Genomic DNA, 16314 nt, shown 5'->3' on the forward strand with positions numbered 1-16314 from the left:
TCCAAGAGAGCCATAGAGGGCGTCGTATCCAGGTCGATCTCACTATGTCGAGAGAGGGGTGGAGCAAGGGCATTTCTAGGTTGTAAACTTGTACAGACCTTTATACGGTTGTTTTGAAATATTCACAGTGCTTTCTTTCTACAACAATGTGTTGTTTCTCTGTTTGTATTGTAAATAGTGTCTGGACAGTTTAATCGTGATCTTTACGAAGAGCTTTAACCCAGTACTACCCTTTCTAAGAAAAGTGGTTATTGCCGTATGAAATAACTATTAATTGTGTCGACGTCCGTGAAACATTGTATCAAAGTTAGAGCAGTTACTAAGGACGCTTACATCCCAGACGTGTGTAAGATGTAAACAAACACGAAATGATGACAGCAGCGTAGATCTAGCTGCAATAATTGTAGCCCTGGTGAAGCTAGGCCGTGCAGCTTTGACTTCTGTCCATAGCGCGAGCCGCACGACAGAAGCCAAGCCGCACGGCCTATCTCCACCAGGGCTAGCTCCTCATGCACAGGCGCTCCTTAGCTTGTTAGTCTACTAAGTAGATCGATTTTCGTTTCGATTTATCGATCCCGTAGTCGATATGCCGCCACTGCAACCTTAGGTTGCAGTGGCGGGCAGGTTGCAGTTGCGGGCATATCGACTACGGGATCGATAAATCGATCCGAAAATCGATCTACTCAGCAGACGACCCAGCTAAGGAGCGCCTGTGTCCTCATGGTAGGGCTGTGTGTTGCCGGCGTTATAAGGCCGGATAACGCCGGTAACACCCAGCCCTGCCATGCAGAGCTACACCAGGGCTACAATTATTTCTCTTGAAGTTCACGATAACAAAGCTTTACATTTAGGTTTCAACCCAACTTTTACCAATATGCACATGAATAGGTGAGCGTCAACTCGTGATTTTGATATCTACAACAGCCATGTGATGATATTGTACTTTTATCTATACTGACGGTAGCATCAAGTTTTGATACGAAAGTTCAATACTTTGTACTCTCCTACATAAATATTTTGTTTGGAAAAACATCACTGCTATTTCAATAAATAAAGAATTTCAAAGATATGTATTTTATTTATATAATGAATAGTGTTTCTTCAGATTTTTTCAGACATTTTGTCGGTAAGTTACAAAAACATTTCAAGTTTGTTTTCAATGCGTTGTACCGTTTTAAAATGATATCATAGAATGACTGTGCTGTAGATGCATTTATCAGCCACAACAATTTGAACTTAAATTTTGTACATTTCAATTGTATTTTGAACACGACAGAGAAGTATATATTTTATAAACTTTGCAGTGTAGTTTGAATGCATTCAACCAATTATACAGATATGTAGTAGTAGCGGCGATATTTCTTTTGTGTTTGATTGGAAATATTTTATAATCCTACAAGATAATGTATGTAACTCAATAGTGGTTTATTTTCAGTAAGTTCAGATGTCAGTTTGTGCACGTGTATGTACCCCTGTCTATTTTAAATGGTCTGAAATAAAAAATGTTTTCATTGTTAATTTTCAAACTTCGGAATGTTTTATTGAAATGGCGAAACATTCGTATTTGTTTAATTTTAAACGCTGTATGTTCCTCATGGTCATGGACAGGGGTCATCTCAGGTCACGTCGGTTTTCCGCTCACGGTGCAATTTGAAATCTTGTCACATTCTTGCAGAAAACATGACTTAAGTTGGTAAAACACATCGGATGATGAATGGCTGATAGCCTGGGATCACGCAGTATAATGCACGGAGTTCTGTTCTTTTCTTTTCAAAGATGAAAGCTGAGTTAAAATCAGCGACACCGATCAGTGCAGTGTTAATACACAGTCAATGTTTTGATGTGAACGGGCCTTTTGTAGTGTAACTGTGGCTACAGGTGGACGTGATATTATTTGATTGGTGATAAAATTTGAATTGTAAGATTTTATCAAAACTTTATTAAACAGAGTATTTTGATACTGAGATACTGACATGCTAGTAATTAATGATCATCAACAGAGTATAAAAATCTTGCAAATCAAATCCGCCGATCGTGGCCCAAAGTGAATCATACGGAGCGCAAACCTAGGTTCGAAGTTTGCAAATGATTTACACAGCTCGCGCTGGCCGCAATGTGATACTGACATGCTAGTGATTAGTGATCATCAGCAGAGTATAAACAATCTTGCAAATCAAATCCGCCGATCGTGGCCCAAAGTGAATCATACGGAGCGCAAACCTAGGTTCGAAGTTTGCAAATGATTTACACAGCTCGCGCTGGCCGTAATGTTTGTGGACATAAAATAACCTTTGTTGTTCATTTAAAACCAACTTGTCAAGGAATCAGACACAATCTTCATTTGATAAATAAATTTTACTGTTCCTATCATATATAATTATAATCTCTTTACATTCTACGGCATTGGAGGCGTTGATTGACAGATTTAAAAGAACAAAGTATCAACATTTGCAATTTTCTGATTGGTAGCGATGACTTACAGTGTAATTCGACTAGACCTTGCCACGTGCACCTCTATTTGCTGCGACGGTCCTTTAAATGAGGGGTGGTTTGATAGCAATTTGGAGTGTGGTTCACGCATATTATTATAATTTGCGGTCAGATTTGTTACTTTAGTCATCCTGGCAAAGATTACATCAGAAAACTGTCTTCAAGAAAATCAGGGCAACTTTCTCCCTCAAAACAAGTCTCCGACCCCGGACATAACGCCTTTACATTTTTACACCAGATAAATCTGACAAATGGAAAGTATTTTACTTTAAAACACTTCACACAGGGAAAGTTTCTTTCCCTAAATTTCCACTTACAAACAAAAACCTACTGAGTTGTGAGCAACAGTCACTTGATGAAAAGAACTGTATGAACATGGAATTCGCCGCGTCTAATGATTTGGCAGCGAGTGTATCAGGGCGCCCTCAACAGTCAAATAGTGATAACTACTTTTGTTTCACAAAAAGTTTCACAGATGTCAATCACGGCGATCACTTCCGGTAATATTAGCATTTTAACTATGTGTGTTGATCAGAAAAAGGGCCGTCGTACTTAAAGAGCTGAAAAATATAAACAATTTTTAGTCATGAAAAGAGTTGTACAAATTGGAGAACCATAATCTTAGTATCATAAATAGTGTTATTGAAATGTTGACATGAATTTTACGACTACCCTAATGAATGAGATGTACATGACAGGAAAACACAAATGTATCCGACGATTTACAGGGATTTATTGTGATTTGAACGACACTGATTAGTGTTCAATCAGACCCTTGGGCTTGCAATGTACGGGATATTTCCGAATCGAAAACCGAAGTCATTCGGAAGACCTCGGATGTAAACAAGACATAACAAGATGGCGGCCTCCTCGTTTACACACGCTGCAGCTGGATCGATATACTCGCCGATCGTCAGTGTTTATTGACGGTAGCAGTGGAAGACTAACACTAAGTTGCTCATTCGAATTGCTGTTTACTCGTTAGAAGTGGTTTTTCCACTGCGAAAATGTAAGTATTGCTGCACTACAGCAGCCCGGGGTAAGTCTTTTGTTGTGGTCCCGTCCTGCCGTCGACTGTCAGCAAATTAACCTTCCAATGACTGTAACCAGCCGATATCTTAGTACTAAAGACCACTACTCTAACAAAGCATTTACAGAATAGTAGTCCCAAATCCTAAAACGTTGGTTTCGAACGAGTAGATACGCTGATCGTATTATGACATGACCAGCGTATTCGACTGATTACAGTGATTGAAGGTCATTTTTCAGACGGGCAGTACAGTGGACGAGCAGGAACTCATTACCATAACAATTACAGTTATTGTTATGCAAATTAGCCGCCACTCTATCAGAAAATCCTGGGGAGATCACTGTCAGGCTGTAACTTTATTTATAATTATCTCACTCACTCTTAGATTTAATAAATTAGGTAACCTTTTTTCCCGGTTCATAGTTCTCCTATATTTCTCACAATAGGGGTGGCTGTTTGTTGAAAGTCAAAGATACCAGTAAGGGGTGTTTTGAAATTTTGTGGAACAAGCATGGGTACCCAGCTTTTCCAGTGAGTGCCAACACAGCGTATCAGGGTTATAAAAGAGCCTCATGCATGCAAAAATGGTCTTCTATGTACCGATATGAGTCAATAAATTTATCAAACCAAACGAGTGCCCGGGAGAGCTATTTTCAAACTTAGACTGTCGACAGTTGTCCCTTGTGCCTTTTTAGTGCCTGCACAGCAGCAGGGACTTATCTTTTCTATTACTGCTATAGCCTTGCACATACAGTATACGGGGTTGGGGGTAGTGGTGGAGCCCAGGGCCAGGTTGGGGGGTAGTGGTGGAGCCCAGGGCGAGGGCTCTGAGTCTGCTATAATCCATCCATATCCATGTGGGCTTGGTACATCCATTTTGGCTTGCAAACTATGGAACGCCGTTGCTGCCTTCTGAGGTTTATTTGCTGTATTTGATAAAATGACATCAATATATGATTTAATAATGCCTTTATATTATTACCGTAAAATTCCTAATTGAAGCCGCGGCTTGTATTAGAAACATTTTTGAGGGACCCCTGGGATCGCGCACTGAAGTCCCGGTGCGGCTTCAATTACGTACATTTCCTGTGTTTCGATATTTTTCTCAATGCTCACCAAGCAGTGCAGGGGCAATCGCTATTGTTATGCAAATTAGTGCGTGAATAAATTACCCGCATAAAAAGCCCCTACGGTCTAGTGTAACTCCAATATAGAAACATTAGGAGAGTGTATTTGGTCGTTAAACTTGGTAAAATTCCTTTTAGATAATAAGGAAACTATTAAAAGATGTTAAAACAATGGGAAACTGGAGTTCCCTTGACAGCATCGTAAGGAAAATGACACGTACTCACCCTGCTGACCCCCGTCCCCTAAATAGAATAGTCTCACTAAGGTCGGCCATGTTGATCGTTATATATAATAACAGCACCTTATGATATATTGATACCACCTTATAATATAAAGGCGTCACCTAATCATATATTGACACGACCTAATCATATAAAGGCATTACTAAATCATATATTGATGTCACCTAATTATATAATAACAGCACCTTATGATATATTGATACCACCTTATAATATAAAGGCGTCACCTAATCATATATTGACATGACCTAATCATATAAAGGCATTACTAAATCATATATTGATGTCACCTAATTATATAATAACAGCACCTTATGATATATTGATACCACCTTATAATATAAAGGCGTCACCTAATCATATATTGACATGACCTAATCATATAAAGGCATTACTAAATCATATATTGATGTCACCTAATTATATAATAACAGCACCTTATGATATATTGATACCACCTTATAATATAAAGGCGTCACCTAATCATATATTGACATGACCTAATCATATAAAGGCATTACTAAATCATATATTGATGTCACCTTATTATATAATAACAGCACCTTATGATATATTGATACCACCTTATAATATAAAGGCGTCACCTAATCATATATTGACATGACCTAATCATATAAAGGCATTACTAAATCATATATTGATGTCACCTAATTATATAATAATGACACCTTATGATATTTGATACCACCTTATAATATAAAGGCGTCACCTAATCATATATTGACATGACCTAATCATATAAAGGTATTACTAAATCATATATTGATGTCATTTCATCAAATACAGCAAATAAACTCAGAAGGCAGCAACGGCGTTCCATAGCAAACATCGCCTGTAGATTGCTGTTTGGTACTTTGCATGCTGTGTATGCAATTTCAGACTATCTCTGTTAGGAGGGAGGGCACCATCATTTTGTAGGCCAAGACGAGAGCCATTGTACCGGTTGCTTCATTCACATTACTGCATCAGCTTTGTCCATACAAATCACAGACAAAGAACTCTATTTGTGTCAACAGTGTATCAGAGAGTGTCATATGACATTCCTAAGTCATGGAATGTACCGAGTGTAGGTATCACTTTCCAGCAGCATTTTAATCATCTTCTTTTGCCTTTGCCTTTGAAAGCACTCACGCTATCACAGCCAGAGAACACATGAAGGCCGAGGAGAGCCAGGGCAGTCTTGTCTCCCAAAGACGCTGATATTTTGTGTACATGCAGTATTTTACCATTTTTGCTGGTTGATGTAGGAACAGCTGGCCCTGTAATTGATGAGCACAACTCACAGCTAACATCAAGACATCTGTATCAGGACTGCGAATGACAATGTTGTCTACCTCCCCGATGTATGATGCATGTTGAGCATGGAGTAGTAGTCTTTTGTCAGCCTCTTCATGGTCACACTGTAATTCAGGTACCTCGTCAACGTCCATAACACCGTCTGCAGATTGCAACCTGTAGCATCACTCACCCCTGGTAACATACATGGTGATACCCTGCAGGCATTCTGATTCATATTCTTTCCATGATTTAAACAGAAAGAGTAGGAGAGCTTCCTTATACTTACCAGAGGCAAGATACTTTCTGAACTGCCTTGGCATATTTACAGTTGGTCTTGTGATCCAGACATCAGTAAGGGTACCTGTCGTTGCCCTACGTTTTCTCTCTGCATCTGTTATGGACTGTTCTCTGTACTGATCAATGACAAAGTCAATTCTTGTAGCACCATACTTAGCGGCCATTGCTCTCAACTGATAAAATATGTTGGATGCAAAATCTTCAAATGTAGCCGGTATTTTACTTTGTATTTGTGTCATCTCCATAGCATCAACCATAATGGCAGTCTTGCCTTTGAAACTGAGGTCAAAAACAGCTTCTGGAAATGTTGCCTCCAAATGATGAGCAATAACAGCTTTATTTGTCTTGGTCATTGTTTCATCAAAGTTGGCCAACATTGCTGGAACAGGGCCTAGTGGGTATGTCAGGGCATCTTGAAAATCAAGTTTGTAACTATGCAATCAACAGCATTCTCTGGAGAAGATTTTCATTTTCTTTCAGCGACAAGCAGTTCATAGTTACTTTTGACTTTGGTTTCTTGGATGTTTCTGCAAAGGTCTTCCCTCTTACCACTCACATTTTATCAAAGTCTTTGATTCATTGTTTAAGACGCTCGTTCTCAAACAGGCCTCTTCACCTCTTGAATATGCATTGGTAAGATCTGATGTGATCTCTTCATTAGCCAGGGCACCCGTTGTAAGATGTACTAGTTGTCTATCTTTATCACTGGTGAATGGTGACCCAACTGACAGCAAGGTTGACATCACTTCTTACACAGGGGTAAGATGTACTAGTTGTCTATCTTTATCACTGGTGAATGGTGACCCAACTGACAGCAAGGTTGACATCACTTCTTACACAGGGATGTAGCACCATGATGTACAGACACAATGCCAATTTGTTCAAGTGTTTGGATCCAATATGGCCACCTGGTAACCATTTTTGTGTTATTTTTTGTCAGCCTTCAGCCATAACTTAAACATACTGTTCAGTTTCATAAACTCAGCACAAAGACAAGTTGTCATGACTACATATACCTATGCTAACCAGTCATACATTCTGAATGGTGCATTATTTTGATTTCAAATCAGTTACATGTAATCTAATAACCTAAATAACAGGTGGGGACTGTGTCATTAACAATGACTTGTTTCTGTTTAACCGATAGGCTGTTCAAGAGGTGGAATCATTACAGTTTGATTTGCCGGAATCACCGCCCAATGAAATGCAAGACAAGCCATGCTGTGGTTGCCATTGCCAACAGGAAGCTGTCCAACAGGAAGTCGTGGTCTTAAGGCAAGAAAATGAGACTTTGAATTCAACACAGTGCCAACAGGAATATCAGTAAATTGAAGAGTGGCATGATGGGAGTTAGGGAAGAGAGCGACTGACTTCAGAGAGGGGTGAGTTTATTTTAGAGGAACACAAGCTGCAACTTAGTTGACATTTTTAGTACTTTGTGCCCTGTGGGCACAAAGGTACTAATGTGATGACGCGGCCTCTGATGTTGCATACAGTGGGCCGTATGCTGTGGACGCAGGTATCTCAGAAACGCTTCAGTAACTTTTTCTGAAATTTGGTCTGGTGGTCACTTGGGCATGTATCTCAAACGGTCTTTTTTCTTTTTTTGATTGAATCATTTTAAAGTCACTTTTTTAGCTTTTTTCTGAAAACCACTATTTTCAATTTTTCCTCAAAACCACTGATTTGATTATTGTGATATTTGGCATGGGTGTTCGTATAGTTGCAATGCCGTCAGAAATGTTCAAAATTTGGTGATACATGCCTTGTATTATTATTTAAACAATATTTTTATCCATTTTTATTTTATATTTACTTGATTTTGCCTCGCTTTCGTTAAAGCTACATTCTGCGCATGCGCACAACTCTAGGACAATTCTGAGTTGAAGAATCGAATCGGACGCCATCTTGTTTCTCGGTGTGGGCACATTTTTTACTTTGTGATCGTTTCACTGTGTAGTTCAACATATTCTATAGTTATGAAGTTGACAGTGATGCACTTTTGCGGCTGTCGTTTATTTTTTGGTACGAAAGGCGCTTTTGATCGACTGAAGAATGATGGCCTCCGTAGGCGATAAACACCGGTACCGGCAGGCATATCAGTTCTACTGGCAATCCACTGGCCTATATAGGTCAGGGGCTCACTTAGGGGAGAACCACATGATTTCCGGGGGGGGGGGGGGTATGGAGGATTTTGAGAAAAAAAAATGTCACCAGGTGAAACAAAAGATAAAAATTAAGCCTGTAATGGCTTGAGAAAAAAAATTCTCATAACAGACAGAAATAAACAAGGAAATGTCACAATGCAGTTGAAATGAGAAAATTTTGGAAACTTCATCCTCATGTGTTCTTTGCTGGCATGCTGCCATAGGCAGCGCAAATGTTTTACCACAAGCAATTCTTATGTGTTTTTTTTCCCAGCGCTTACGATATAAGCATTCACTACTTTACACCTCAGTGCACTCGATGTTTCCCTTCCCTTTTCTGAACCAAGAAATCATATTTCAGGATTTCTGTTGCAATATCTCAATGGCATAGGCAATATCAAGATGGACTATTTGACTTCTGTAAATTGTGAAAATTTAAAACACAAGACAGGAGTCAATAAACTAGTGTTAAAACCAATACATTATTCTCTCAATATAAATATGTTAGAAAGATTACAAGTTGACAATGAAAAATTGAGGAACAACAAATATAAAGAAATACAATGTGTGAGCCTTGTTTCTCTGACCACAAAAGATAACATCCCCCCTGAGAACTTAAAAGGAATTGACTATTTTAAAGAAAAGCAGGTATAGTAATGATCACAGTTGATTTGCCAAAAAAGTGTTCTACAATTGAAAGTTGTATATATACTAGACTTTCCATTTTGTTTTCATTTGTTGGAATGTAAAATGAATACATAAAACCATCCTGTGATATGTGAAACAGTGGCTTAAATTTGAAAATTCACTGCTACTCCATTTGAAAAAAAAAATTGATGCAGGTCTGACAGTAGAAATAAAAAAAATGCTGTCTCTCTGACCAAAAAAAGTTCCCATACCCACTTCCTGCATACCCCCCCCCCCCCGAAATCAAATGGGTCTCCCCTTAATATGCGCATGCGCATATAACAAGTTAGCTTGTTTTGCAAGGACTTACGCCATCTTGTTTCTCGCGTCTGGTGCAAATCTTGATGTTTTTGTGGTTTTTTAGCGTGTATTTGATGATGTTTTGTAAGTATGGAGTTCACAGTGATGGTACTTTTGTTGCTGTCATGTATTTTTTGGCACGAAACGCTCCTTCGATAGACTGAAGAATGATGGCCTCCGTACTCGGTACTCCCCAGTACCATTGCTTCAGCGAGGCAATCCACCGGCGGCCCGTACTAATAGCTGGGTGAGAGCGAGGGAACGCTCTGTCCTTCTACCTCCATGTCATAACAAACTAGCGTCGTTTTATGTTGATGTACTGTCCTTTCGACATAGCGATAACTTTTAGTTTTCTGTTGCTATTTTGGGTAATTTCGACAGTTGTGCATTGATTTTGACATCATTGTTGACTCCGATCGCTATTACAGTGTGTGCATGCTTATATTGACCTAGCCCTGCGTACGATGCTGTGTGTTCCGCTACAGCTAATCGCCCCGCTCACCACAGCCCTGCAAAGACCCGTACGTAGGGTGAGCGGGGCGATTAGCTGTAGCGGAACACACAGCATCGTACGCAGGGATGTTGACCGATTTACTAAGGAAGTACGCGCACTTCAGAATCACGGCATAATCCGACATGGTATAAATTTGGCATGATCATGATCAGATCATACATGATCCGAGATTGCACTTCAGCAAGGTCACGAAACTCACGATCGTGACAACTAATGTTGTTTGTTTCACTGTCGTTTAATACCTATATTTCCACTAAAAGACCATTAGAATTTCATCCTTGCTACTTTGAAATCGTGCACTGGCATGCATGTAGTTGTCAACATCACTATGCTTGAATGTAGTAGACTATATACTATGAACATATCGATTGTCACTGCATATTGCATATGTGTGGAAGTCACTCCATATCATATCAAAAAATGTAGTATTGCGACGTTTGAGCTGCCAGAAGCCAGAATTTACAGTTTACGAGAAAGTTATCTTACATGTAAAACTCAGTTCTACTGTGAACAAAATGCAAGCTATGTTGTATAACTATCGTGAATAGCATAATATTTTGTACCTATCACCGTGTCAGAAAATCAGAAGGAAAAAACCAGTCAGACAAACTGTGGTCAGGATGATACTGTCCAATTTTAATATTTGTCTCTCGGCACACACCAGATACTATGACTGTAAAACAACATTTCCATATAATTGTATATTCAGTTTTTATATTTAATTTGCTTTTCACCATATTGTATGTCCTTCCCTGCACTACATAATTCAAAATTAAATATTGTCTTTGGCCTATACATACTTGAGGGGTAAGCTTATTTAGTCTCACACATTAAAGATGCACTGTTGACCTACAGAGTCCAAACTTTTTATCATTGTATTGTAGATAGGTGTACACTCCAAATACTAAGTACAAGTGTGGTGAGTGTAACAAGCAAATGTTTTTTAGTCAATGGCCCAAATTTATTTTCTATATCATGTGTAATCAATGCCAACAGTCCAGTTTAAGTAATTTGGTTTAGATTAGCCATTGGCTAAATTTTCTCCCCTTCTGTATTATATAAGTTCACCGTTTCCTGTTTTAGATATTTTGATCCTATTGAGTCCCATATCACTTTCATATCAGGGCTGTTGATACTTAGAATCCACACTTGAACTTATGCTGGAGCAGTAACCAACCAGTTCAAATAACTTTCATTTATGTCCAAACAATTTGACTTTTTGCCAAATTTCACATTTATGGCAAATAATAAACAGTAAGGAGGTACAAAGGACGTCGGTGCCCCCGGGGCCCCATGTTTTAATGACTTTATATTTATATTACAATTTCTTCATAGAAATATTTTAAATCAGAGATGTTTACTCAAGTATAATTATTCACTGAGTGGGACTGCATGAGGAGGTTTCAGTTAGACAAATAATACGGTAAATGGATGCCGCACCCAAATATGGCTGCCTCCATACAACTACATGATAAACAGTGTAAATGGTGCATTTACACATTTGAATCTTTACAAATACAACATGGTGCAACCCACTGAAAGGATGGGAAAGGGATTCACTCCACTTTGACAAAGAAATTCCCTGTTTTCACATAATACGGCAAGATGTTGAAAATGGCAGGAAATTTAAAATGAACAAAAATCTTTTCAATTTCTTGCCTTTTCTGCCACAAGCAAATGTTGAGGCAAAGATAATAACCACTATCATTCAATTTGTAGATTGCAATGAATATCTGAGGAAATTAGAGGTACCTTAAGGTTGGACAAAATTCACAGAGTTGCAGTTCATGAGCCTTGAAGGCTGTGATATTTGTTGTACTTGTGGAAGCATCTTACAGTGAAATCAGCAAAATTTAGCATACTGACAATTTTTGTTGAAATTAAACATTAAAAACTCAAATTGATGATGTTTGGTGTTGTGTGATGGGGCCAGGGAAGAAAGAGAAAGTGCAGTATACACAGTACTTTTGGACTGTGATTTTGTTGTGGTGGTGTATTTATTCATGTTCTACAGATCTCTCAGCACAAACATGAAGGTACTACAGTGAACTTGCTTGATTTGTCATAAATTGAAGTATGTTACTTTGTTTGTTTGTGACATTGTTTACTCTTCTACCAGAAAAAGGACTGTTTGTATGCCAAGGGAAATATGTTCAATCAGATATCATTCCTTATAAGGTGTAGTTTGTTTGTTTGTGACATTGTTTACTCTCCTACCAGAAAAAGGACTGTTTGTATGCCAAGGGAAATATGTTCAATCAGATATCATTCCTTATAAGGTGTAGTTTGTTTGTTTGTGACATTGTTTACTCTCCTACCAGAAAAAAAGACTGTGTATGCCAAGGGAAATATGTTCAATCAGATATCATTCCCTATAAGGTGTAGTTTGTTTGTTTGTTTGTGAAATTGTTTACTCTCCTACCAGGAAAAAGGACTTTTTATGCCAAGGGAAATATGTTCAATCAGATATCATTCCTTAGTACACGTCAAAACAAAATTACAGTGAAATCAGCAAAATTAACAATTTTTCTTGAAAGTGAACATTGTGGACTGACTTTGATGATGAATCCTTATTTAGGACAATTTTTGGATAAAATTGTTGTTTCATATGTTTTGAAAATAACATTATTTAATCGTTAGAGTTGTTCATTAAATGAATTATCCCAATGCTTCAACAGTCTAGAATATAACCTGTCATTTTATGGCACTTAATTGTTCACAGAATCACACAAAAACCTTTGAAAGTTATGTTGTCTAACAAAGAGTTTAGGGTCAGTTCATAGAACTCTACAAGTTGTATCACACATTTCTCAATATAGAATTATTGTTTGTTTTCTCTCCTGTAGGTTCGTGAACTTCAAAGCAAAGTGCAAAATTTGGAGACGGTCAACTCCAGCACAAAGACGAGTACCAACAGTAGCAAACAGACCCAAGCATCACAAGTCGCAGCCACGCAAGGCGTTAGATCCCCGGCAGCGACGCCGACATCACGTCCCAATCAAATCAATCCAAGTACAGGAGAAATCAGTGCTTCCAGTAGCGATGCTCGCGGTGATTTACCCGTTGCCAAAGTCGCAGAGAGGCGGAAACTTAAACCGACAGGGTCTGAAAGTGCCAAGCCTGGAGGTGAACGGCCAGTACTAGGGCAGGAACTTCTGAATGTAGGGGTGAGTGTCTTTTTGTGTGAGATATTCTCATTGGTTCATGTGGTCTGATATTTGAGATAAAATGATTAAGCAGCCAATAGATGAGTTCAATGTATATGTGTATATTTTCAAAGGTAACATTGAACAAAAATTCTATATGTAAAACAGAGTTAAGGAAAAATTTTGAGAGAATTTATCTTTGTATATTAAATTTTTATCATATTTATCCTGCGTAAGAAATAAGTCAACATTTCATACAGTAATGTTTACTTGTGTTCGTAATCCTTCCTGTGTAGGTGTCAAACACAAAGATAGCTGAACACTTGGTACACACACTGCAGGATTGCTCCAATGTCCAGGAAATATTCCAGACCCTGTATTCCCATGGATCTGCCGTATCGGAAGGCAGGATCCGGGAATTTGAAGTGGAGATGGAGAGACTGAACAGTAAAATTGAACATTTGAAATCACAGAATGATTTGTTGCAATTGACTCTTGAGGAGAGCAAAGCTAACGCTGACAGACTCACAATGTTAGTTGGAAAGTACGAGAGTAATAACACAGCTTTACAGATGGCAGTGAATTACAGTGACCAGTGTCTGGACACGTATGATGTCTTGTTAACGTTACTGGAAAGCGAACAACAAGTTATTCTGGCCAACTGCCGGGCAGCTGGACTTGGAAACATAGGTATGGCAGTTATTAGTTGCACTAAAATACCAACACAACTGGCCTAGCAACTCAGTGCCTTATTTTGGTTTTGCTTGCAGCCCTTGACCTTTGACCTTCAGTGTCATAGCAACAGAATAACTCTGACACTTCAAGTGCTCTATATCTGTGTGGATAGTTTATCTTGAAAGTATTTAGACCTTGATAAAGGTGACATTATAAGTGGACTAATGATAGCAATCACATCAATTGAACAAACAGAGATTTCAATCCCAGCATTGTGAGGTGTGAATAGCGTTTCGTTCAGAGATCCCTAACCCTGCTTTACATAAACCTAAAATTATTCCTTTCATGAAGCTAAGGAAAATCTTTGGACAAATTTTCAAACTATACGGGGTGGTTAAAGAAACTATGAAAATAATGGATGGAATATACACAGTCTGTGTATCTTACATAAAATTTAAATTTTTTGTACAGAAATAATGATGATTGTTTTGTAATGGTCAAAGTAGGGCTAATGTTCTCTCCACATCAACGAGATGATGTTTGATGAAAATGATTTCATTTTTAGAGAGCGGAATTATTGGTAATTGTACACAGTACAGAGAGTTTTAGGTTGTCCCTTAAAATACCTTACCATCTTTCTTAAACAAAACAAAAGGGTCAGGTTTATTTCCTAATACAAAGACAATCAAAACTACTGTGTTTCACTACATGCTATTTCAAAGCTGTCACTGCATTTCTCACAAACAGGTGACCAGTCAATAGTGGACGAACAAGAAGAAGCAACAGCCATGTTGAAACGCGTCCATGACAACAGGAAAGCGGCAGAAAACATGGCCAAGTCATTGCTTCAAAGGATGGACAGAAGTTGTGGTGCTGTGGTATGTCATGTCCCAGGATGCACCATTCAACCATGGGAAGATCTCTCTTCTCATAGTCATACAAGGTAAGGGACAGGCCAGTGAATGATTGGGGGTAAGGGACAGGCCAGTGAATGACCAGGGGTAAGGGACAGGCCATTGAATGGCCAGGGATAAGGGGCAAACCAGTTATTGTTTGGAATATTGAAAGGCAATGTTCATTAAGACATAACATATAAAAAGATATCATCTGCTTTTATCTAAATCATACATACTGAATTGTAAAGTCGTTTTGCAACACTGCAACCTATCAGCGACATCTTTCCCAGACAGCTACAAATCAGCTCATGTTCTAAAGTCTGTTAGCTGAGTATACAAACCCATTATCAATGTCATGGTCATCACAGTGACAGTGAATGTAAATTGTCTAATTGTTTGCCTTTCATTCCTCCAGTACAACAAGTTCAACGGCAAGTAGCTGTGACACGGAATTTACACGAGAAGACGAACAGAGACTGAAAGATTACATTCAGCAGTTGAAGAATGACCGTGCTGCAGTGCGGCTGACGATGTTGGAATTGGAAAGTGTACACATAGATCCATTGAGTCATGATATTGCAACACGTATCGATAGCCAGAGATTGGATTTGGAAAATGCTGTACTTATGCAGGAACTGAACGCAGTCAAGGTTAGTAAACAGACTTGTTGTTCCCCTGTAGAGGGCGCTCTCTCACAAATTTTTGCACAGAGAGGGCTTGAGCCGTTAAAGTGAAAGACTTAAACTTTTGCTCAAACTTTCTTCAATGAAACTTGAACCTTTCTCTCACCAAATCAAGACCAAAAATCTAGAGTCACTATGCATATTTTTGCACTAGAGAAACAAATAATCTAGCATTAACTGATGTGTCAAATTGAAAATGGCCTCCGTCCCCATATTAACTCTATGGAGAAAAATAAAGTTTATCGTTATTATTATTATCAAATCTTTAATTTTTGATAAACTTAGCCTGTGAAAAGTTTTCTTCCTCCAAGAGCTTTAAAATGAACGCCAACTATTGGTAGATCAGAGGAAAAAAGTTTTAGAGTCAGAATATCTGTTCCCGAGGTGCGTTCTACCTTAAAGGTATACAGTCACCAGTAATCTAAATATGCCCATATATGGTCCTTGGTATTGAAAATGCCCATGTGAGGGCGCTGTTTTTAAAAAGCGGCCACCCGCTTAAAATCTGTGATTGGTTAGATTTTCTCTTTCCATGGAAACCCTGGCAAAGTTGGAACAGGTGACAGTATACCTTTAATGGGTTATCCATACAGTGCTTTGGATAAATGTGTGAGTTGAAGTCTTTAACATTCGTACATTAGTGATAGTAGTAGCAAAGATAAAAACCACGTATAGAAATATAAAAAAATTAACACTCGCGCGTACTTTTAGGTTGCAATTCTGTTGCGAGTGTAATAATATTGCCCCCCTGGAATATATTCAGTCACAAGAACGGGACCA

The 16314-nt window shown here is 38.5% G+C and overlaps 2 protein-coding genes across 2 annotated transcripts in view; one reads left to right on the forward strand and one right to left on the reverse strand.

The window, feature by feature from the left end:
* LOC139123475 (uncharacterized) overlaps positions 1 to 16314 on the reverse strand; it is a 1125851-nt gene that overhangs the window by 1087331 nt on the left and 22206 nt on the right. The gene's annotated exons all lie outside the window — the stretch shown is intronic.
* Positions 1 to 16314, forward strand: part of LOC139124320 (colorectal mutant cancer protein-like) — a 508515-nt gene that overhangs the window by 478304 nt on the left and 13897 nt on the right. Inside the window, exons 4-7 of the mRNA XM_070690459.1 lie at positions 12981 to 13301; positions 13577 to 13970; positions 14703 to 14898; positions 15267 to 15501. Coding sequence (XP_070546560.1) covers positions 12981 to 13301; positions 13577 to 13970; positions 14703 to 14898; positions 15267 to 15501 — 1146 coding nt within the window. The remainder of the gene's footprint in view (positions 1 to 12980; positions 13302 to 13576; positions 13971 to 14702; positions 14899 to 15266; positions 15502 to 16314) is intronic.

Source organism: Ptychodera flava, assembly GCF_041260155.1.
Source record: "Ptychodera flava strain L36383 chromosome 23 unlocalized genomic scaffold, AS_Pfla_20210202 Scaffold_23__1_contigs__length_28996876_pilon, whole genome shotgun sequence".
NCBI classification, from domain to species: Eukaryota; Metazoa; Hemichordata; class Enteropneusta; family Ptychoderidae; genus Ptychodera; species Ptychodera flava.